We start from the raw sequence: 25946 nt of genomic DNA, 5'->3' as shown, positions 1-25946 counted from the left end.
TTGGCCGAAAACCGAAACCGATACCGAAAATGACTGTTTTTAAAAAATATTTTTATACAGGAGGTGGTCAGAGACTGGGGACATGGTACAGGAGGTGGTCAGAGACTGGGGACATGGTACAGGAGATGGTCAGAGACTGGGGACATGGTACAGGAGGCGGTCAGAGACTGGCGACATGGTACAGGAGGTGGTCAGAGACTGGCGACATGGTACAGGAGGTGGTCAGAGACTGGCGACATGGTACAGGAGGTGGTCAGAGACTGGCGACATGGTACAGGAGGTGGTCAGAGACTGGCGACATGGTACAGGAGGTGGTCAGAGACTGGCGACATGGTACAGGAGGTGGTCAGAGACTGGCGACATGGTACAGGAGGTGGTCAGAGACTGGCGACATGGTACAGGAGGTGGTCAGAGACTGGCCACATGGTACAGGAGGTGGTCAGAGACTGGCGACATGGTACAGGAGGTGGTCAGAGACTGCATGCATGGTATAGGAGATGGTCAGAGACAGAGGGCGTGGTACAGGAGATGGTCAGAGACTGGGGACATGGTACAGGAGATGGTCAGACTGGGGACATGGTACAGGAGATGGTCAGAGACAGAGGACGTGGTACAGGAGGCATCCCCCATTGCAGGCCAGTGTCCCCCATTGCAGCCAGTGTGCCTGTGCCCCATTGCAGCCAGTGTGCCCCATTGCAGCCAGTGTGCCCCATTGCAGCCAGTGTGCCCCATTGCAGCCAGTGTTCCCCATTGCAGCCAGTGTTCCCCATTGCAGCCAGTGTTCCCCATTGCAGCCAGTGTTCCCCATTGCAGCCAGTGTTCCCCATTGCAGCCAGTGTGCCCCATTGCAGCCAGTGTGCCCCATTGCAGCCAGTGTGTCCCATTGCAGCCAGTGTGTCCCATTGCAGCCAGTGTGTCCCATTGCAGCCAGTGTGTCCCATTGCAGCCTGTGTGCCATTTTGCAGCCAGTGTGTCCCATTGCAGCCAGTGTTCCCCATTGCAGCCAGTATGCCCCATTGCAGCCTGTGTGTCATTTTGCAGCCAGCCTGTGCAGGGAAGAGAGCCGCCTCCACCGCCTGTTTGATCACAGCGCCGGGAACATCACAGCTTTCATTTCAATAGCTGTGTGTTCCTGGCCGCGTGCCGTCACACGCAGCCCCTCCCCCTTGTCCGGGCACTTAGATTGACAGATCATCCGCAGGATTGGACGGATGATCTGTCTATCAAAGTGCCTGGACAAGGGGGAGGGGCTGCGTGTGACGGCGCGCGGCCAGGAACACACAGCTATTGAAATGAAAGCTGTGATGTTCCCGGCGCTGTGATCAAACAGGCGGCGGAGGCAGCTCTCCTGCGCTATACACCCCCCATGATGGGCGTCACCAGGGGCGGGGGCGGAGGCGGAGCCCCGCCTCCACCCAGGCCACGCCCCATTTTCGGCTCCATTATCGGCCGTTTTTCTCTTTCGGCAAATTGCCCAAAAGGGCATTTTCGACCGATATGTTTCGGCGGCCAAAATTTCGGTGCATCACTAATCCCAACATTATTGTCGAGGATCCAGAACGAAGAACCAGCTCTGTGATGTCAGCCAACAGCAGGATTTAGGCCTCTGTCAACTGAATCTAGGTCACAGGAGTGTGCAGAGCTAAGTGCACCCCTGTAACCCACAGGAGATGTATGGCCAAACAAGCTTTAGCCATTCTTCTCCTTTAAATAACATGCATGGGGTGTCCTAAATCGTCTGTGATGTACAGAAAGTGCTGCAAAGTGTTTAAAATTGTTGGCAGATGACAATTCATTGACAGTTGGGGGTTTTTTGACGAAAAAAAAAAACAGCACATAGACTTTCCAATTATTTTTGGGGGACCGTTATAGGGGTCTGTATTCTGTTGTGTTTTTTTAACCACATGCCAACCAGCGCATAATGATGTACATCGGCACAATGGCACAGCTGGGCAAATGGGCGTAGAGGTACATTCCCTTTAAATCGCGGCATTGTGGGCACGCGTGCGTACTCCGTGCCCGCAGACTCAATGTCTGCCGGGGGGCCCCCGATCGTGTCACGGAGCCACCGAACAGGGAGATGCCTATGTAAACAAGGCATTTCCCTGTTCTGCCTAGCAACATGACAGGGATATACTGCTCCTTGTCATCGGGAGCAGTGATCGCTGTCATGTGAGTGGAAGCCCCCCTCCCCCACAGTTAGAATCACTCCCTAGGACACACTTAACCCCTTGCTCGCCCCCTAGTATTTAACCCCTTCCCTGCTAGTGAGCTTTACACAGTAATCAGTGTATTTTTATAGCACTGATTGCTGTATAAATGACAATGGTCCCAAAATAGTGTCAAAAGTGTCCGATGTGTCCATCATAATGTCGCAGTTACGATAAAAATCGCAGATCGCCACCATTACTAATAAAAAAAAATAATAATAATAAAAATGCCATAAATCTATCCCCTATTTCGTAGACGCTATAACTTTTGCGCAAACCAATCAATATATGCTAATTAGCGTTTTTTTTTTTTTTACTAAAAATATGTAGAAGAATACATATCGGCCTAAACTGAGAAATAAATGTTTTTTTATATTTTTTTGGGGGGATATTGATTATAGCAAAAAGTAAAAAATATTGCTTTTCTTTAAAAATTGTCGCTCTTTTTTTGTTTATAGCGAAAAAAATAAAAAGCGCAGAGGTGATCAAATACCACCAAAAGAAAGCTCTATTTGTGGGAAAACAAGGACGTCAATTTTGTTTGGGTGCAACGTCGCACGACTGCGCAATTGCCACTTAAAACGACGCAGCGCCGTATCACAAAAAGTGCTGTGGTCAGGAAGGGGGTAAATCCTTCTGGGGCTGAAGCGGTTAAGAAGCAGACAAGTAAATGTCATTTTCTGGCACTTTATGCTGTATTATTTTTGTTCCTTTGTAAGTCTTGCTGTAGCACATTGTATGGCAAGAATGAATAATAAAAAAAAAAAAGTAGATCGCCTCACAAAATCCATACTAGACCCATTTGGGTGGATTTACTAAAACTGGAGCATGCAAAATCTGGTGCTGCAAATAAACCAATCAGCTTCCAGGTTTTTATTGTCAAAGCTCAACTGAACAAGCTGACGTTAGAAGCTGATTGGCTACCCTGTTTTCCCCGAAAATAAGACCTAGCGTGATTGTTGGTGATGGTTGCAATATAAGCCCTACTCCCCCAAATAAGCCCTAGTTAAAGTCCCTGTAGGTCTTATTTTCAGAGTAGGGCTTATGTTCGGGGAAACAGGGTAGGGCTTATTTGGGGGGGTAGGGCTTATAATGCAGCCATCAGCGACAATCACGCTAGGTCTTATTTTCAGGGAAACAGGGTACCATGCACAGCTGCACCAGATTCCGTGTGCTCCAGTTTTAGCAAATCGATCCCCTTTGAGTCTAGTATGGATTTTAATATGGTACCTCACATGAAAGGAAAAAAACAAAATGGGTGAGGTTCCCCTAAAAATCCATACCAGACCCTTAATCTGAGCATGTAGCCTGGCTGGGCAGGAAGGGGGGAGGAGTGTGTCCCCCTCTCCTTCTAAACCATAACAAGTCACATGCCCTCAACATGGGGGGGTGCCAAAGCATCTTGTCACCATGTTGATTATTATTATACAGCATTTATATAGCGCCAACAGTTTACACATCACTTTACAATATAAAGGAGGACAGTATAATTAAAATTCAGTTCAATACAGAAGGAATAGTAGGGCAAGGGCCTCTTCCCCACAACCCTGGCTAGTGGTGTTTGAGGACTGTGGGTGGGGGCACTTTTTTGGAGTCTGGAAGCCTTCATTAATATTAAGGGGGCCCCCCTGATATTGTTTCCCCCCTCATACCCTCATAGTACCCCTACCCATGCACAAAAAAAAAAAATTGTAACCTAAAAATAAACCCAAACACTTGACAAGTCCTTTATTTAAAAATAAAAATCCCCCAAAAAGTCGCTCATTGTAAATCCATCATCAATCGCAATGCCAACCGCCCGCCCGTTCCACTAATTGGTCATCTTCTTGTTTTGAACTTTACCATAAAAGTTACATTCAAGCATCAATGTGGTGTCATCTGCTCCCAATTTTTGGTGCCGCTACATATGCCCCCCCACAACTCCGCTTCTCTCTATAGAATGTGTGGCAGAGTGAGGCCCTGCCACTGAGAAAATGTAGGAGAAAGAGACACATGGTTTGCGCGGATGCAGAGATTGGGGATCTGGAATGTCAGTTTTGAGCGGAGAAACTTGTTTTTTTTTTTCCTTTTCCTGGTTTTGTAATTCCTGGTTCAGGGGCTGGAGCTCAGAGGCTCCAAAGTGCTTTGGATGGGAAGGAGTTGCCAACCAGTGTCTGGGCCTTGCTGGTAGCCAGCAGTTTGAGGGTGCAGGTGTTCACAGCCTTTATAATCTAGGACCTGACAGTAGTTCAGGGTTCCACCCTCCCCGAGGAGTCCGTGTGGTTGCAAGGGTGCATGTCGGCACGGTGTGGTCTGGGATGGAACAGACAGAGGTCCAAGCCTGAGGGCCAGAGCAGCAGGGAGCTACAAGAAAAAGAGAGCTGAAAGAGGTACAGTGTTTTTTCCACAGCCAAGATCAGCCAATAATGGGATAGGAGGTGAACAACTGCCTTTTTTAAATGTAATATAGGAGTGGCAGGGTTCAGGAGTGTGTTATGCACAGGGTTCAGGAGTGTGTTATGCACAGGGTTCAGTGTTCAGGAGTGTGTTATGCACAGGGTGCAGTGTTCAGGAGTGTGTTATGCACAGGGTGCAGTGTTCAGGAGTGTGTTATGCACAGGGTGCAGTGTTCAGGAGTGTGTTATGCACAGGGGGCAGGGTTCAGGAGTGTGTTATGCACAGGGGGCAGGGTTCAGGAGTGTGTTATGCACAGGGGGCAGGGTTCAGGAGTGTGTTATGCACAGGGGGCAGGGTTCAGGAGTGTGTTATGCACAGGGGCAGGGTTCAGGAGTGTGTTATGCACAGGGGGCAGGGTTCAGGAGTGTGTTATGCACAGGGGGCAGGGTTCAGAAGTGTGTTATGCACAGGGGGCAGGGTTCAGGAGTGTGTTATTCACAGGGGGCAGGGTTCGGGAGTGTGTTATGCACAGGGTGCAGGGTTCAGGAGCGTGTTAGGCACAGGGTTCAGGAGGGCATTATGCACAGAGTGAAGGGTTTCATAGTGCATTATGCACATGGTGCAGGGTTCAGGAGTGTGTATTGCACAGGGTGCAGGATTCAGGTGTGCATTATGTACAGGGCACAGGGTTCTGTAGTTCATTATGCACATTGGTCAGGAGTGTGGTATGCACAGGGTGCAAGATTTGGGTGTGCTTTATGCATAGGGTGCAAGATTCAGGAGTGTGTTACACACAGGGTGCAGGATTCCAGAGTGCATTGTGCACAGGGTGCAGGGTTCCAGAGTGCATTATGTGCAGGTGTGCATTACGCAGAGGGTACAGGGTTCCAGAGTGCATTATGCGTAGGTGTGCATTATGCAGAGGGTACAGGGTTCAGGAGCGTGTTACACAGGGTGCAGTGTTCTGGAGTGCATCATGCACAGGGTGCAGGGTTCAGACGTGAATTATGAACAGAGTGCAGGGTTTAGGAGTATGCTCTCACAGGCCAGTTTACAACCAAAAAATGCCCCCCCCCCCCAATTCTACTAAAACCACCGCAAAAGTACAGAGCTCTCCTTCCACCCCAAATAGAAGAGTTGACCAGTAATACATTAGCCAATAGCCAGTAACCCAAGCTAACTTATTGTGAGCAGAGGTACTACTGCACCCAGTATACAACAACCACAAGAATATAGATACACACCAGTATAGAAATAATGCAAACATCAAAGGATATAAGAACATACATCCAAAACTTTATACATATATAGAGCTAATAGAGCTAATAGAGCGTAGCAGCAGGAGCACCATGATTTTCCACCAGATAATACACATATCAAAAAATAGGAGATGCAATCCTTTGCAATATTCTCTTTACTTCAAATGGTTTCATAGTTTTGAACATAACCTATGTTCTTCATCATGCAGCAAAAGACACCAGATAGATGATTGCATGTTCATTGTCCTTTCTGTCTTTAAAAATCCAAACACTGGGTTGGTGGTGATGCAGAGATCACTGCATAGTACTCAACCAGCCTGGGACCGAAAAAGTCAGTGGTGTGACACTGGACCTCAGTGTCAGCCATCTACTCTTCTCAACCCCTAACAGTTTCTAATCTGCCATGCAACCAGACCTCTAGCTCCCTATGGGTCATCAGATTCCAAATCTGTCCCAATTCTATACTGTTTGCTCAGCCCTCAGCTAAAGCTGGCTAGAGAATCCCAGGACAAAAGGGACAGAAGTTAACAGATGCTTCATATAAACTCTATTTTAATAAAGGTTCACCAAATAATATACTGCAAGATGACCACTACACACATACAGTAGCCCACACCTAGCTATCTGGCACTGTGCATGTGAGATAATAACAAGACAGAGACACTTCTGAAACTCACAGAAGTTGCTAGAGTTAAACTGTTAGAACACGTGTGTAATAGTCCCTGCTTCTGGTCTGGATTACATGCAGTAGACACAGCTCTTGCATGGAAAGTCATGTTGTCCAATCCTGTTTCTTCTTCCTGGAAATTCCAATTTATAAGATGTCAAAATTCTCCAATCTGTTTCTGATTCCCACTAGCAGGGACAGGAAGTACATGTCTATAATCAATTACCCCTGTAGTATTTACCAAGCAACAGACATATTTACCAAACACAGACACTAGAGAGAAGCAGCTCACTAAAAATGTACTAATTCCCACTGGGGGCAGCTAGCCCTAACCCCTTACATCCCCATCCTAATACTGTACAACCATAGTTGAGATAATTCTCTGTCTACAGACAAACCTACAGAAATCACATGACCACATCAATGAGGATGGAGGAGGACCAGAGCCACATGACTGAGAAGATACTAAACCTCACTCTGGAGATCATCTACCTGCTGACTGGAGAGGTGAGGAGGATTCTGGGAGGTCACATGACATCACTCTTATCTTTTTTAATAGAATACAGACCTGAGCGGAAAGGTGAGGAGCAATCTGGGAATGTGACATATTACTGTTTTTGCTTGGATACAGAATATTCCTCCTGCAAAGTCTGGAGATCATATAACCATCACAGTGCTTCCACCTCACTCCCTGACACCTGACATGCAGAAGATTCTAGAAGTCACCAAGAAGATGATGGAGCTGCTGACAGGAGAGGTGAGCGGTGCCGGGAATTCTGGGACATTATCCAGTAACAGACAAGGGATGTGTCTGGATGGTGACTGTATCATTGTGTGTGTCAGGTTCCTATAAGGTGTCAGGATGTCACTGTCTATTTCTCCATGGAGGAGTGGGAGTATTTAGAAGGACACAAGGATCTCTACAAGGACGTCATGATGGACAATCAGCCGTCCCTCACATCACCGGGTAAGAGGAGACTTTATTGTAAAGGAGAGAGCAGTACGGAGGCTCCACCTAGATCCCCCATCATCTGATAAACACATAGAAACAATGTATTCAGTCAGTGTGTGTGTTTCCTACAGATGGATCCAGTAATGGGAACCCACCAGAGAGATGTCTCCGTCCTCTGTATTCCCGGGATTCCACACAGGAAGGTCACACCATCCCCCACCATCATCAGGTAGATGAGGAACAATCACTGATAGTATCATTAGGATCTGTACATTATCTGCAATGTTACAAATGATGTAATTTTTATTATATATTCAGGGTGGAAACCTGAGAGATTCTAAAGTTGAGGTTAAAAAAGAGGAGGATGATGAGGATGGGGTGATGGAGGAGTCAGAGTCTCTAAAAGTACATAAAGCTCTGTACCAGGACACCCTGGTGGAGTCTTCCAGCTACAGGAACCCACCAGAGAGATGTCCCCGTCCTCTGTATTCCCGGGATTCCACACAGGAAGATCACACCATCCCCCACCATCATCAGGTAAATGATTGAAAATTAGTGGTAATTATGATTTATGCATGGCCTATTTGTTACAATGAATGTTTATTATATATTCAGAGTGGAAGCCTCTGGGATGATAATATTGTTGTTAAAGAGTATAAAGAGGAGGATGAGGAGTATGGAGTGATGGAGGAACGTTGTGAAGGACACAAGGATCTCCACAAGGAAATTATGATGGAGTCACATAATAACAGAAACCCACCAGAGAGATGTCCCCCTCCTCTGTATTCCCGGGATTCCACACAGGAAGATCACACCATCCCTCACCATCATCAGGTCGGTGGAGTTGAGGGTCAGAAACATAAAGTGATTGAACTCATGTGGAGACGATGTGTGGATGCTAAAAGATATTTTCTATGTGATCTCGCATCATAAATACTTCTATTTTACAGATGTTATTTTCTGCCATTCTGTTGGTTTAGGGTGACGATCTGAGGAAGGTGAAAGTTGAGGGTGAAGTAGAAGAGATGTATGTGAGGGACGATCAGCAATATATGGAGGAGGCTGGAATGATGAGGACATTCAAAGAGGAGGACACTCCTACAGAGATCAGCACAGGTGAGCCATAATATATTCTTCTGTTATCTCTGCTCTGTTACTGCACACTGATTGGTTCAGAGTAGTGTAGCCAGGACTAAAGTGGCATTGCATAGGGGGGGGGGGGCTTCTGTCTTTTCTGGCCATTTGTTAACGTTGCTGCTATAGTCCCCACCATAGCTCCCAACTGTCCCTGATTTGGAGCAATGTCCCTCTGTCCCTCATTCCTCCTCATTTGTCCCTCATTTTGGTCTGATCCACATAGTTGTATATAAAATGCACTTTTTATCTATCAAAATGTGTTTCCCAGGGCTAAACCTTTCATCTGATTCCAAAATCGCTGCATTTGTACATTCCGAAAGCCAATATAAAAGAACAATAGTGGTAAAAAAAAAAGGACTTGTGGGTTTAACCAAATTTTTTTATTTTTTTGGTACAATAATCCTTTCAGCGTAGGTGGCAAGGGGTGTGTCCCTTATTCCCATCTCAAAAAGTTGGGCGGTACGGTCCCCACTGGTCAGCAGGGGGAAAGCCAAGTTACCTCAAGCTATTGTGGACTTTAGTTTGGAACAACTGGAATACTGGGAAATGTAGTCCAAGGGGGTGAGCATTGAACAGGGATGACTGATTTTATAAACTATAAATACAGATGGGCTGTGAGCAGAGAAAGTTGTCTGGAGGGGATATGCTGTATATTCTTTGCCCTTGAAAAGCCTGTGCCTTTTTGCTCAGTGGGGATCACAGTGTCCAGATCTGTTGGAGTGATCTGGTCCAGAGAAAGAAGGAGAAGAGAGCCTGGGGATGTAGGTCTGAGGTTGCAGGGATCAGAACTGCTGCTGTGTACATAACAAGGAAGCTGCTGTGAGACCAGATCATCCGCCAGACCCGCTTACCTGACAGTCCAAACACTGCCACATCAGGACCAGTGCAAGGAGGGGCCCCCTCCACCACAAAATGTTGTAGTTCTAACGAGTCGGTGAACAAGCCCTGGGCCCATCTGCATTATACCGAATAGTCAGATCACTGAGGGCAGGATACCGTAAGCCAGGGATCTCCAAACTACGGCCCTCCAGCTGTTGGCGAGCTACACATCCAATGAGGCATTGTAAAACTCTGACACTCACAGACATGACAAGGCATGATGGGAATTGTAGTTCCTGAACAACTGGAGGGCCATAGTTTGGAGACCCCTGCCGTAAGCCATCCAAGCCATCAAGTACCGCCAGTTGTTATTACCAACATTTCAGTTCTCTCTATCACAATCCTGGGGTGCACTCACACCAAAATGTTGCCATACACCTCCCTGTACAGCTTGCAAGTGTCATGTTTGTTTGTTTGAACTGAATCTCCCCACTGCCTGCAGGATTTAGTTCACCAACGGTCATCCAGAGGGCACTAATGTTAGCCGGCAGAAGATTAAAGCTAGGGACTGCCCCTCTTACTAAATCCTTTCCCTTCTTTACCGGTTTGCGTTGTTGATGCTGTTATTGCTGATTTGGTCACCCAACAGACTAGACCCAGCAACGCCATCATTAAGACTCACTGGCAGTATAATTCTTGTGTTGCTAAAAAAATAAAAGTGATCTTCTCACTGCCTGTCTGATATTCTGGGTGGCACAGCTACTGTTTATGCCAACTGGGGCAAATGCACTATTACTTCCCACACCTCCTTCTTTTCTTTATTAACTGCTCAGTGGGTTAGCTTGTGTAGCTATAAGCATCGGTGTTTTATAGTTGCTAGACATGTGCACTGACAAAAAATGTGTTCGTTTTCGTTTCAATCGTTTATTTGCTTTTTGGACAATTTGGAAATTTGGAAATTTGGAAAATTCGAAATTCGTAAACTTGAAAATTCGAAGTTCGGAAATTGAATGATTTGAAAATCTGAAAAAAGAAAGAAAATCAGTAATATTTGAAATAATAACTATTACATTTTAGGTATTGTGAACATAACTAATAAAAATGTATCTAAAGTTACAAATTATCCGAAACAACGAATGCTGCATCTAAACAAATGGAATGGAACAAATTAATAATAATAATAAATACGGTTTTAATTTGAAATGAGATATTTCGGAAATTGAAAAATTTGGAAATTTCGTAATTAACGAATTAGTCAAAATTCGTAAAAAAAAACGAATTCGGAACTAAACGAATTGCACATGTCTAATAGTTGCATTATTATCCAATTTTTTTGCTAAGTAAGAAGATACAGGTTTCATTTTGATCATGTCTTGATGCCTTTCAGGGGGCGTGGCAAGGGGTGTGTCCCTTATTCCCATCTCAAAAAGTTGGGCGGTATGGTCCCCACTGGTCAGCAGGGGGAGAGCCAAGTTACCTCAAGCTTTTGTGGACTTTAGTTTGTTTTTTTGGAAAAATTCGAAATTCGGAAATATGAAAATTCAAAGTTTGGAAATTCAATGATTTGAAAATCTGAAAAAAGAAAAAAAATCTGTCAAATTTGAAATAATAACTATTACATTTTAGATATTGTGAACAGAACTAATAAAAATGTATCTGAAGTTACAAATTATCTGAAATAACGAATGCCGCATCTAAACAAATGGATTGGAACAAATTAATAATAAATAACAATAATAAAAAAGGTTTTAATTTGAAATTAGAAATTTCGGAAATTGAAAAATTCGGAAATTTCGTAATTAACTAATTAGTCAAAATTCATAAAAAAAGAACAAATTCGGAACTAAACGAATTGCACATGTCTAATAGTTGCATTATTATCCAATTTTTTTGCTAAGTAAGAAGATACAGGTTTAGTTTCATAGTTAGTTTCATAGTTAGTTAGGTTGAATAAAGACACCAGTCCATCAAGTTCAACCTGAGTGTCTACAATTGTCCCTATCCCTGTACACTGCACACTCACATCGGTCCCCACCCCCAAGGAGCCCACAATCCAAGGTCCCCACCCATACACCATGGCCAATTTCTTTTTTTTTTTCTTTTTTTTGACAGAAGCCAATTAACCTACCTGCATGTCTTTGGAATGTGGGAGGAAACCGGAGTACCCGGAGGAAACCCACGCAGGCACAGGGAGAACTTGCAAACTCCAGGCAGGTAGTGTCGTGGTTGGGATTCGAACCAGCGACCCTTCTTACTGCTAGGTGAGAGTGCTATCCACTACACCACTGTGCTGCCCAACTGTTTACTTTTCATCAAGTCTTGATGCCTCATTCAAGATAACAATATTATTAAGCATTAAGAAATTCTTGAGTATTTGCTCGCCTGCTCTAATAATCTGGTGAGTAAATAGGGCTTCATATCAGGCCAATTCTGGCACTTCGCTCCTACATGTAAAAAAAATCATACTTTTTCTTCCAGAAAATTACTCAGAACCCCCAAACATTTTTTATATATATATATATATATATATATATATATATATATATATATATATATATATATGTAGCACTAACTCCCGAAAGAGCTACTGGTTATTTTTGGGCTTACCGTTACCTTTCTTTCTCCCTGTGACACGTCTAGGGGATGTCCCGTGGTAGATGGCCCAGTAACTTGAGACTGACAATAGATCCAATTGAATGGATTTTATTTGTAAACGTCAACCATTGAACAGTCTTTTAACTTGGGATCAGAGGGTTGGAAAGGAAAGTTCAGGTACTCTCAATGTCAAAGTCTATAAACGTTAAGGAACTTGCTTACTTTGACTGCATCCAGAGAATAGCCATGCGCAGCTGGATGAACACTCAGGTTGGACAGTCCCTCTCTCACAAGGCCTAGCAGCCAACAAGGTTCCTACTCAAGAACAAAGTCTTTATCACAGACGTTGTTGCAGAACACGTAGGGAAACTAAGTGGTAGAACACTTGTAGGATACCTGGATCTTTCAGCCCACTTGGCGATATCCCCAACACCGGATTCTCTCGGTTACTTCAGCCCTTCCAGGCTCTTGTTAAGAAATCAACCTCACGCGTGAAGTCCTCCCCTGGATTGCTCGAAGTATACTGGGTCTCTCCCGGACCGGAGATGGCACCCATCTACCTCAGAATCCTTCCTCAGTTCTTTTGCCTTGGGCTAGCCAGCCCCGAGGCATCAAAGTCGGGTTGAACCGCACCCCAGGCCATAGCCTTCCTGGGGGGCTGGTCAGGAGGACCAGGATCATATACTCAGCACAGCCTACTGGACCGGAACCCCGAACCACGTGACGTCCGTGTCTTAAATACCCTCTCCCAGAAGGCACAGCGGGAGGGCCACTCCCACTGACCTGACTCCGAGAGGGAATAATTCAAGCGCCTAACCAGACCATGGTTCCACGCCTGCCACCAGAGTCAGTGCCCCCTGTGGCCAGGCTGAACATCTCACAGTCCAGTCAGACTGACACAGAAGCCAAATTTAGTCAAATAGGCCCAAACCAAACTGTAGTTTGGGTAAAGCTTTAACTTTGAAAAACATAGCGCAAGCTCTTCAGGAGCCCGCCGCTACATATATTATTAGCAGGGACCCTAGGGAATAAAATGACAGTTGTATTTGAAAAAAGGGGGTAACTGCGCTGAATCAAACACTTACTGGTGTGATAATACCACTAATGCGGTGTGTAAACCCTATACATCAACCTCACGGTGCTCAGCTCTGTAGCATAGTGGTATGCCCTGCTACCTTAAAAAGGTTCAAGCCATGAGTTTAAATCCCATCAATGGTATCACGTCCGGAAAATGTGTATTGTATTCAGCAGCATAATTAGCCAATGCACATCAGTTTGGTTTATTTCATAATTTTAAAACATACACCGTGAGGTTCGTGTATAGGGTGTTCACACCGTATTAGTGGTAATATCACACCAGTAAGTGTTTGAATCAGCGCAGTTACCCCCTTTTTTCAAATGCAACTTTTCCTAAGCCTATGGTATCGGACAATTTAACTACAGCAGATCAAATTATAATTTATTAATATATATTATTTGTTTATTATATATATTTATATATATCTATATTTATTTATTTATTTTTTTTGTGCCAGCGACACAAAAACTTTCAATTGACAGTATTTGCAATTTATCAAATGCAAATTTTTGGAAAAAAAAAATACTTTCATGAATCAAAAAAGAACGCAAAACAGTAAAGTTAACCCAATCTTTTTTTGTATAATGTGAAAGACGATGTTACGTTAAGTAAATAGATACCTAACATGTCACGCTTTAAAATTGCGCACACTGGTGGAGTGGCGCCAAGTTTCGGTACTTAACAATCTCCATAGGCTACATTTAAAAAAAAAAAAAAAATTACAGGTTACCAGGTTAGGAAAACGGAGGAACGCCGCGCTTAGAAAAGAAATTAAACCAGAAACTAAAGAAAGGAGCAGCAACCCAAATGTTATACTACATTTGGCATAAGAGAAAAAAGGAGTGGGTTGCGCTATAAAAAACAACTGAACTTATAAAAATAAAAAAATATATATACCCATGTGAAACAACAAAGTTTGAACTTAGTGGTATGTTTGTAGCATGCCAGAAAAGGATTAGAATGCGACAAAAAAAAGGACTATCTAATAAAGATAGAAAATACTAAATCAGTGAAAATAGCAGATACCTCTTAGTGTGATTATACACAGAATACCCTTAACCTCCCTGGCGGTACCATTATTTCGGATTTTAGGTGCTAAAAGCGGTACCATTATTTTGCATGAAAATTTGGCGTTTTATATTGTAGTCCTGCAATTCTTAGGAATAACTCTCTTAAATCTGTCCAAACCAGAGTCTAGCAGACATCCCGGGTATGATAAAGTTTGAAAAATTAAATCATAAATTATAATATAATAAATAATTATAAATAATTGTACCAAATAATAATATAACAATAATAAAAATTATTCAATAATGTAATCTAATCAAAAACACTGAAATTTGCTGAGTTGCAGAATTGTCACTGTCATTACTTTTCAGTATTTGATGACGGATCTCCCCACAAATCGCTATCGCTCAATTCTGCGAGTCATTCTAATTTATTATCGCTGTTTTCTAGCTGGTCTAAAATCATTTTTGATGTACAGTGACAGTTTTGGTTGCTATGGGCAATCTCCAGTTTCCAGGCATAAAGAACAGTTTTTACAATATAAAACTGCATGCAGGACACTGGGCAGACCACTAGGGACAAAAGGGATGTGAAATATTTACATACAGCAATGTAATCTGTAAGATTACATTATACTGTATGTATACTGTTTATTTCACTTTTTGAATTTGGCGCCGATCTCCGTGCCCGTGCGTCGCAACGCTCGCAGGGCACGGAGATCGCCGATGTGATAGATCGAGCGAGACACGGCTCGCTCGTACAGCGGGGGGACATCGCTGGATTCGAAGGAGAAGGTAAGTAAACCTCCTCCTGGATCCAGCGACGCTGTCCCGAGTCTGACTCGGGGATACCGCTTTTGGTATAAAAAATCCACCCCGAGTCAGACTCGGGAATACCGTCAGGGGGGTTAATGGGAGTGAATGATCAAATAAATGTGGGATAATGCAAGCAAACCTTTGCTGATAAAACCCAAACGTGTAAAAAGAATATATTACACCAATGGTACCTAAAGATAGGAATCGTATTAGGTATCAGAAAATATATGTGGTAAAAATAAAAATTACATTAAGTAATATTCATATAAGGTGAACCTGCAAAAAAAAACAGTATATCATCCAAAAATCTATTGCCTTAAAACAATAATGAAATAATGTGGCATCCAATGGTCCGTTATCTCATAACATTAGTGAAACATGAATATGGAAATTGTTTGAGAACATAATGAAAATGGAACAATGTTCAAAAAGTCCATATACAGTCTCTATTTGCAAAGTTTCCCACAGTGAAGTAGTGACAGTAGAGATATCCAACACGAACGTGACTTGTGCTCAGCCTCCACCAATGATATTATTGCCGCTTACCAGAAACGAATGGTTCCTTATTACAGAGAACCATATAAAGCAGTTGACTAATTCCCCAGTCCAGGGCCTGCACGGATGAAATATAAGGGACTTCAGAGCCCGCTTGTCTCTCGATATACTCCCGTTCGTGGATTTACATAGAAGGCAATGAGACTCACAATAGTGTAAAACCCAAAAGTAACTTTAATCGAACGTAAGAGACAAATGCACACTTACAGAAATGACGATTAAAACGATCGTTACAGCAAAACCGAGCCGGCCGGTCTCGGTTAGCGCCCGTTACACCGAAAACATACAACACGAGATGGTGGCGTCAGGACGTCGCTCCTCCTCCCTACGCGTTTCGTCACGATAGGACGTGGTCACGGGGTACGGGCGGCGTCCTGACGCACCGCTTATATAATACAAACATTAAACCATGCCTCGGTTTGACCCCGAGGCCGAGACAGAAAACGCCATATTGGTTTAGGGAAATTAACAGTGACTAGTGCTGCCAAAAACGGCCACCACATGAATTACATGGATTTAGCACGCAAAAGTTAAGGAAAAATAAAATATGAGTTAAGACTCCATAATTCCGTTGAGGAGAATGTAACCCAAAATATACATTTAATAGAAGATATAAAAATATAAAGGTAATTTTTGCCCATAGATATGTGGCAAAAATAAAATTAATGTAAATGTGGCCGCCCCAAGAAGGATTTCATAAGGAAAAACCCTAAAAGGGGCAACATTTAAACTAAATAAAACAAAAGAGCGAATAATTTAACCACATGTGTATTCTGCTCAGTTCCAAGGGCCAAACCATACCTGTACAGCTCTTGTAAAACAGTTTTAAGCTACAAATAACTCTGATGCTCATGTAGCAAAAATAATAAATAAAAAATATAAAATAAAATATAAAAAAGAGAGAAAAATTGTTTGTATGTATTACGTCCATAATTACGTCCTAATCACGGAACCATAAAAATATGTATAGACAATACTAACATACATACCATCAGGATATAAAGACCTGAAAAGACCCCTTAAATAAATTTGGCCACATAAAAATATCCAACCTGAAAATCAGACTGAAAATATATCTTATATTAAATAAGTGGCCATAGCAAGATTAAAATTAAGTTGCACTATGTCAGTGATTACAACAAGGTAAACTGGGCAATAAACCAAATCCCGCCCAAGGGCTAAGAACTATATGCAGCATAGAGCCATACTTGACTCCCAAAATTGATGCCTAAGTTCGAAGATTCAAAGGACAAAAAAATATATAAATTAAATTGGAATGACGGAATCGTCTTTAATAGACAGGGGGGGTGGTAACAAGGTACACCATTTTTACGAGTTGTCAATAAAACAATTGACGTCGACATCAATATTTAACCCAAAAGGGGTGTAGCTCTTTAATTTGTGTACCCAGGCCATCTCCAACCTGGAGATACTACGGACCAAGCAACTACCTCTCCAGTTAGGCCTGTATTTGTCTATGCCAAGAAAAAGAGTACCTGAAGGATCCCTATTATGAACAGATAAATAATGCTTGGAGACTGAATGTTTAGTGAACCCTTTCCTGATGTTGCTTATGTGCTCATTAATCCGGACCTGAAGAGGTCTTTTGGTCCGGCCCACATATTGTAGGCCGCACGGACATTGGAGCAAATAAACAACACCTGTAGTGGAACAGGTGATAAAGGAATCTATAGAGAAAGTTTTGGAGGTACAGGTAGACGAAAAACTGGTGGTTCTTCGCGTAGTACATTTGTTAAGCTGGCACACCTGACATCTTCTACATTGATAGTACCCCTTTAACTGCGAGAACAGATTTGTTATCTCCCTCGGGGGGTTTACAACATTAGGGGCCAGTTTGTCTCTAAGGTTAGGTACACCTTTAAAGACAACCTTTGGTTTGTCAGGTAAGATGGCACCTAAAACTCTATCGTTCTTTAAGATGTGCCAATATTTATTCATAATGTTCTTTACACTAAAATGTTGGCGCGAAAAGGTAGTAATAAAGGGACTTCTGTAAGAACCAACATCCCCCTGATTGTTCTTTCTAGCCTCTACCAGTTTAGGCCTCTTGCACAATTCAGCTTGAAAAAGTTCAGAACAGCTTTTTATTTTTTTATCTTTTTACTAAGCTAAAATACAGCCCATATATTGTAATGTGCCCATGCACACAGGCACATAAACAAGCGCTGTGCATTCTTCAGTAAAAAAATAATAATTAATTGAAAATTTGCTTTTTTTGGTCAGTAATTTACGCCTCATGCGCGCAAATGCCAGCGACTGTACACAAATGGCTATCATTTACATATTGTGCAGGAGAACATGTTTTCGCACATTTGCACGAAAATGCTCAAAGGCATATATGCAAAAAATGCACATAAATATGTGCAAATACATACAAAGAAAAGTCTGAAAAAGTTGATGCTCAAACAGGAGTATCATGTGCAAGAGGCCTAAGCCCTTGTACACACGGTCGGACATTCCGACGGAAAATGTCCGATCGGACCGTGTTTTGTCGGATAATCTGACCGTGTGTGGGCTCCATTGGACTGTTTCCATCTGAATATCCAATCGACAAAGTTTTAGAGCTGGGCTATAAAATTTTCCGACAAAGTCCGATCGTTTGTAGAGAATTCCGATCAGACAAAGTGCCACACATGCTCAGATCAAATTCCTAGACGAAAGCTATTGGCTACTAGCCTGAACATAGTCCCATCGTAACGATATTACGTCATCACGTTACGAACGTTCGGATTTTCGGACAACTTTGTCCGTTCGTGTATATGCAACACAAGTTTCGGACAAAATCCGTCAGACAAAATCCGACGGATTTTGTTGTCGGAATGTCCGACCGTGTGTACAAGGGCTTAGAGTTACAGAAGAGGTCTTGCGCTAGAATTATTGCTCTCGCTCTATAGTTTGTGACGATACCTCACATGTGTGGTCTCAACATTGTTTAAATATGCAGACACGACCTACGTGTGGGTTCGCTTTTGCGAACGGGGCACTATACTTTTTTTTATTATTATTGTTTATTTTATTAGAATTTTTTTATTTTTACACTTTCCCTTTTACATTTTTTTTATTCTTTTTTTTGATCACTTTTATTCCTATTATAAGGAATGTAAACATCCCTTGTAATAGGAATAGGGCATGACTGGAACTCTTTACAGCTTTACAGAGAGATCTGGGGTCTTTCCTCTAGGCTGGAAAGCCTGCGATAAAAAAAAAAATCTATCTCAGCCTCCCTTCAAAAAAAAAACATTGTTTACATGTTTTGGCACCAAAAGTGGCGTTAAAACATTGTGCCCGGCCCCGAAGTCATAGAGATGGCCGGGGAACATCTGGTCCTAAGTCAGCTCTATGGTAAACGCCCGTCACCAGCTGATTCGTTCTCGGGCTTGCCGATCGCACGGGGGTGCCGATATAAGCACTGGAGGGCGGCTGAGGGGACGATTCATGTAGAGGCTTGGGTTAGCTGGCAGTTTTAGGCACAATAACACACATTGCGCCTTTCAGAGGTTTTTCCCTCTTCTTTTTTAGCAGGCGTATAGCTAAATGTTAACAAAAAATTATATTTAACCACTACAATACAGGGCACTTTCACCCCCTTCCTTCCCAGCCCAATTTTCAGCTTTCATCGCTCTCGCAATTTCAATGGCAATTGTGCGGTCATGCTACGCTGTACCCAAATGAAATTTTTTTCATTTTGTTTACACAAATAGAGCTTTATTTTGGTGGTATTTATTCACGACTCAGTTTTTTATTTTTTGCGATATAAGCGCAAAAAAGGCGGAAATTTGGAAAAAAAAAACAATATTTTCTTTTTTCTATTTTTAAAGAAATCCGATAAAATCTAATTTTGTCATAAATTTAAGCCAAAATGTATTCTGCTACATGTTTTTGGTAAAAAAAATTCCGTTAAGTGTATTGGTTTGTGTGATCACGGACATATGTACGCAAATGATCATGTACATATGTGTGCAGGTGATCACATACATATGTGTGCAGATAATCATTGGGACATGTGATTTTAGTGGGACATATGTTTTTTTATTTGGGGACATGTCTTTTTATTATTTGGGGACATGTGTGTTTTGGGGACATGTGTGTTTACACTGTGTGGTGACACTAGATTAGTGATCAGTGAGTAAAAAGCTGTAAAAAACAGCTCATACTCACTGATCACCAGCCAGCTGCAGCAATCTGCTCTCCTCTCCTCAGCGACGACTTCTGTGTGAGGAGAGGAGAGCCGATTGCCTAGCAACCGGCTGTTTGTTTTGATCACATGACGGCTGTGATTGGACACGGCCGTCATGTGATCAGGAGGGCCAATCACAGAGCCCTCCTGCCGACCTGAGATGCGCCGTGTCCGGGTGACACAAGCGCATCGAGATTGCGCCGCTGCGCGGGCACGCGCGCGATCCCCCTCCTTCTGAAGGACGTTCCTGAACGTCCAATCAGAAGGAGGCGGCTCCCAACCGGCCGTATATGTACATTGGCTGGGTGGGAAGTGGTTAAAGAAGAATTCCAGGCATGGTATATTTTTACATTGGAGAAAGCTGGATCTATATAGATAGATATGGATCTAAAATATATACCGTGCCTGGAATTATTCTTTATTAGTTTTGCTGGGGCAAAAAGTACTAGGGCCCTTGAGTCATTGCTGAATGGCCCTTAGGGTCTGGTATGGATTTTAAAGGGGGACCCTAAAACAATGTCTACTAAAGCATTGGATCTGGTTTGGATTTCAGAGGGGAACCTTATGCAAATTTCAGTAAAATAAAACATGAAGTCCCCTGAAAATCCTTATCAGTTTTTATCTTTTATATGCAACCTGGGTAGCCCAGAAAATGGGGGGGGGTTGAGTATGCTCCTTTCTCCTGTACCATGCAAGGTTACCAGCCCTCAACATGAGGACTGTTGCCGGTGGGAGCACCTTGTCCCAATTAAGATAAGGACATGGGCTTCTTCCCCACAGCCCTGGCTTGTTGGTTGTGGAGGTATGCAGGTGGGGGGCTTGTTGGAATTTGAAATCTATAAGCCCCCTTTAAAAATTAATTTAAAGGGGGTCACAGGTCTTGTGACTTCCTCTGGGACTTCTGAGAAGTCCCAGAGGAAGTCATGAGACCTGTGACGAAACCGGTAGGAGGAGCCTGATTGTCTCACGTGCGGGAAGCAGGGAGTGGTCTGGAGAGGGGGTATAGGATATACCGAACGCTGTGAAACCGGGGCTGCAGATCCGGGATTCAGGTGACACTATGCCCCCTCACTACCACAGCACTACAGCACTTTATAAGCAATGTTTTTATTATACAAATGCTTGGTGGAAGTGACCAGGAGATACTGATATCCTTTTTAAAGCTGGGCTATTATCAGGAGCAGGAGGTGTCCAGTGTGGAGCATCAGCATACAGCAGCCAGTATACTAATAGGAGACATAAGGATGATCCCGGCCATCTGCTGATAACAACTTTAGGCTTATTTAAGCCCTTAAGGTGAGGGTACAACCAATGGGGGATGAGTGCACATTGCATGAAGACACCTGATCACTTTATTTTTATGGACTTTGTTGTTTATTTTTATGGACTTTGTTGATCATTTTTATATCACTATGGATTTGTGTGATTCACGGAGCACAAGCACTTTATAGTATATTTTATTTTTATTTTTAATCCACTTTTTATGTTATGCATTATATCTATATTGGTTTACAGCACAGGTTTTATTAATTGATGGTTAGTAGTAGCGCGGCACGGTGTATATATATATATATATATATATATATATATATATATATTATTATAGTTTTTTTCACATTGTGGGGAAGTGTGGGAAGTGCAGGCAGCTGTTCTCAGTTTTTAGTCCACGGTAGTTTATAATCAAAACATACTGTAATGTATTTAAAGTGAAGTCCAGTAACCAGTAGTGAAACTGATTCGTGAATGTCTCTCTAAGCCCTTGTACACACGGTCGGAGATTCAGACAGAATGTGTCCGATCGGACTGTTTTGTCGGATATTCCGACTGTGTGTGGTCTCCACTGGACCAAGTTTTCCAACTGGTTGGTAAAATTTTCCGACAAAATGCTCAGATCGGAGATACTTGTCTTCCACAACCTTACAGATTTTGGCTGTTCCTCACCCAGTTTTAAGCCTCTTATGTAGCTGTTTCTATTTTACTTAATGACTGTGTTTCAACCTACATATGAAATTGATGATCATTAGAACCTGCTTGGTATAATTGGTTAATCATACACCTGACTCTAATCTTACAAAATCCCTAACAATGTACAAATGTACAAAGTGTGCAAGTGTAATGCCGTGTACACACGACAGGACTTTTCGAGGGACTAGGTCCGACAGACTTTCGACAGAGTTCTGACGGACTTTCCGAATGAACGGACTTGGCCACACACAATCACACCAAAGTCCGACGAATTTGAACGTGATGACGTATGACCGGACTAGAATAAGGAAGTTCATAGCCAGTAGCCAATAGCTGCCCTAGCGTCGCTGTTTGTCCGTTGGACTAGCATACAGACGAGCGGATTTTTCGATAGGAACTGGATCCGGCGGAGTTCCGGCGGAAAAATTTGAAACATGTTCCATTTCTAAAGTCTGTCGGATTTTTGCAAATCAAAAGTCCACTGCAGCCCACTAAAGATCGAATAGTCCGCCGGAATCGTTCCGTCGGACCTTTGATGTCGAAAAGTCCGCTCGTGTGTACGGGGCATAAGAATTGATGCTGGTTTGAAGCCAAAGGGTAGTCACACTAAATATAATTTTGATTTAGATTTTTCTTCTGTTCGCTCACTTTGCATTTTGTAAATTTATAAAAATGAACAATGAAAATTATATATTTTTTAAAGCATTCTTACTTTACAGCATTTCTGCACACCTGCTTACAATTTTTGCACAGTGCTGTGTGTATATATATATATATATATATATATATATATATATATATATATATATATATGAAAAAACACCCAGATATTTCACACATCTTTTCAGTAGAAAATACGTCTCCAAATGCCCTCTAGTGCTGTGTACCACCAGAAGCCTAGGCCTATGGTCACTTGTTCTATGCTAAGAGTTCTACTAGTCTGAACTTGAAACTCTTGATTATCGGAGATCACCTGACCAATGCCTAGGCTTGTGGTTATGTAAAGAGCACGCACCTCTCAGTCCCCATTGGTTCCTGCTCTCAATACTGTTTAAATGTAAAAGTGATATGGGAGGAGGACCGTAGGCTCTTTGACTGAAGGGGGGAAGTTGGAACTTCCACTGTGAAAATCTGCTCACTCAAGTCTACCTGTTCTAGATGGAATCTTGATATAAGTGAACATATTCTCTCATATATATGATCATGTTTTTATATTTTCCAGGACATGCCATCGAGAAACCCTCAAAGGATCATCTCACTTTATCTCCAGGTTGTAAAATAGAAGATGAGGACGTCACAAGAGATTGTGCAGGAAAAAGGCCAATGAGCTCAGTTATGGATGGTGGATTTCATAGTGTGGATAGACCATCAAATCCCTCTGACTCTGAGCAACCGCGTACTGTGAGGGGTGGCGCCAGAACTAAGAGCAAGGAGACATTTTTCTGTCCTGAATGTTGGGAAAGTTTTAGCTCTGAGTTAAGTCTTACTGTACATCAGAGATCTCACATGGGTGAGGAGCTTCATTCCTGTTTTGAGTGTGGGAAAAGTTTTCTTCATAAATCAGAACTCATAATACATTGCAGGTCTCACACGGGCAAGAAGCAAAATTCCTGCCCTGAGTCTGGGAAATGTTTTGCAAAGAAATCAGAGCTCGTTCGACATCAGAGGTCTCACACGGGGGAGAAGCCGTATTCCTGCCTTGAGTGTGCAAAATGTTTTTCATGGAAATCAGACCTTGTTAGACATCAGAGATTGCACACAGGGGAGAAACTAAATTCCTGCTCTGAATGTGGGAAATTATTTATAAAGAAATCAGACCTTGTTAAACATCAGGGATTACACACAGGGGAGAGGCCATATTTCTGCCTGGAATGTGGAAAATGTTTTTCACAGAAAACAAACCTTGTTAGACACCAGAGATTGCACACGGGGCAGAAGCCGTATTCCTGCTCTGAATGTGGGAAATGTTTTACGTGGAAGTCACAATTGGTTAGCCATGAGAGATCTCACACGGGGGAAAAGCCATATTCTTGCCCCGAGTGCAGAAAATGTTTTTCGGATAAATCACACCTTATTAGACATCAGAGATCTCACACGGGGGAGAAGCCATATTCTTGCTCTGAGTGCGGTAAATGTTTTCCAGATAAATCTGACCTTATTAGACATCAAAGGTCTCACACAGGGGAGAAGCCATATTCTTGCCCTGAGTGCAGAAAATGTTTTCCAGATAAATCAGAGCTTGTTAGACACCAGAGATCCCACACAGGGGAAAAGCAAAATCCCTGCCCCGAATGCGGAAAATGCTTTTCAGATAAATCAGTCCTTGTTAGACATCAAAGATCTCACACAGGGGAGAAGCCGTATTTTTGCCCTGAGTGTGGAAAATGTTTTCCAGATAAATCACACCTTGTTATACATCAGAGATCTCACACAGGGGAAAAACCGTATTCTTGCTCCGAGTGCAGGAAATGTTATTCCCGGAAATCAGATCTTGTTATACATCAGAGATCTCACACAGGGGAGAAGCCATTTTCTTGCCCCGAGTGCGGGAAATGTTATATACGGAAATCACACCTTGTTATACATCAGAGATTCCACACAGGCGAGAAGCCATATTCCTGCCTTTTGTGTGGGAAATGTTTTGCACGGAAATCAGTCCTTAATATACATCAGAGAACTCACATATTGAATCAATGAATGTAATACTTGTATAGCGCACAATGCGATCTGAATCGCCTCTAGGCGCTGTGGCGAGCTTTGATCATCTGCTAAAAGAGGAAGGTCTTGAGTTTTTTCCTAAAAGCCAGGTGATTTTCTTCCAGGAGGATGTTAATATTCCAGGCGGATTTTAATATTAATCTGAACCCCACTGAAATCAATGGGAGTGAGTCTTTAAATCAACCCAGGCCATTTTTAAGGCTAATTGGCAAGAGATTATGATAGGACATTGAGAGCTGGGTACTACCCGGGAGGGGATATGGAGATGTAAAACTACAGACCAGTCAGCCTAACATCAATAGTATGTAAGATATTTGAATGTTAAGGAATTCTATACACAAATTTGTCTATGATAATGGTATCATACGTGACAACCAGCATGGGTTTATGAAAGACCGCTCTTGTCAGACCAACCTGTTATTATTCTATTGGGAATGAAGTGAGAAGTTGGATGGTGGAAGCCCAGTGGATGTTGTTTATCTAGATTTTGTTCCTTGTAAATGTTTAATCTTTAAAATTACATTCTTTTGGAGTTGATGAAATTGTATGTACATGGATAGGAAACTGGTTACATGAACAAGCTAAGAGGGTAGTGATACATGACTCATTCTGTGAATGGTGGGCTCCGGGGGTTTCTGTCTTGGAGCCAATGCTGTTCAATTTGTTTATTAATGATATAGAGGTTGTAATTAAGTGCTCAATTTAAGTGTTTGCTGATGATAGCAAATTATGCTGGGAAATAACTTTGGCACAGCATGTAGCATCATCACATTACTTTAGAAGACCTTGACAAAATCGGGGGTTGGGTAGCTACAAGGCAGATGAGGTTCAATATTGAGAAATATAAAATAAATTTTTACCAAAAATACAGATTAGGAGGGGCTCCCCTGGAAGAATCGGTGATGGAAAGGAATCCGAGGGTGCTTGTAGATAACAGACTTAGCAATGACTTGCAATGTCAAGCTGCAGCTTCCAGAGATAAATCAATCATTCTACCCCTTTACCAAACACTAGTCCACCCTGATCTTGATTATGCAGTTCAGTTTTGATCACCGGGAAAGATGCTTTTGAATTAGAAGGTGTTCCGCTATGAAAAACAATGACCTAGATGACAGTTATTCATTTTGGAGGAGATATGAATACAATGTACAAATATACCAAAGTTGACCTCAGGAACTGAGAAAGGAGCAAATACAAATAGAAAAAACCGTGCTAAGATTTTAGTATAATAGGTTGCTGCCGTCCCCCGAATTCTCGGCCCCCACAGAGGCCGTGAATTTACAGCTGATATATAAATATAAATAGGGACCCAGGCGCTACTTCAGAAATATGTTATAGGGTACACCCTTATTATATAGAGGTGATCTGAGGTCTATCTGCTATGTTGAACCATTAAACCGTCTAGGACAGGAAGAAATCACAGAGTCCTCCACACTATAAGAACTGCATTAATGCTTAGAACAGGACTATCTAGTCCAAGTCTAGTCTAGTCTAGTCGCTGAGGACATCGATGACGAAACGCGTATGATGGAGCCACGCACACTACATCACTTCCGGCTGGCAGTCTGGGTGGAGCGCAGCTGGAACGCACGCT

General features: G+C 42.6%; 1 protein-coding gene across 1 annotated transcript in view; it reads left to right on the top strand.

The window, feature by feature from the left end:
- LOC143989523 (uncharacterized) overlaps positions 1 to 25946 on the top strand; it is an 89935-nt gene that overhangs the window by 18919 nt on the left and 45070 nt on the right. The window contains exon 10 of the mRNA XM_077489658.1: positions 23377 to 24211. Coding sequence (XP_077345784.1) covers positions 23377 to 24211 — 835 coding nt within the window. The remainder of the gene's footprint in view (positions 1 to 23376; positions 24212 to 25946) is intronic.

Source organism: Lithobates pipiens, unplaced genomic scaffold, assembly GCF_037356315.1.
Source record: "Lithobates pipiens isolate NorthernLeopardFrog02 unplaced genomic scaffold, aLitPip1_a1.2 Scaffold_18, whole genome shotgun sequence".
NCBI lineage: Eukaryota > Metazoa > Chordata > Amphibia > Anura > Ranidae > Lithobates > Lithobates pipiens.
This window is presented reverse-complemented; position numbering and strand designations above follow the sequence as displayed.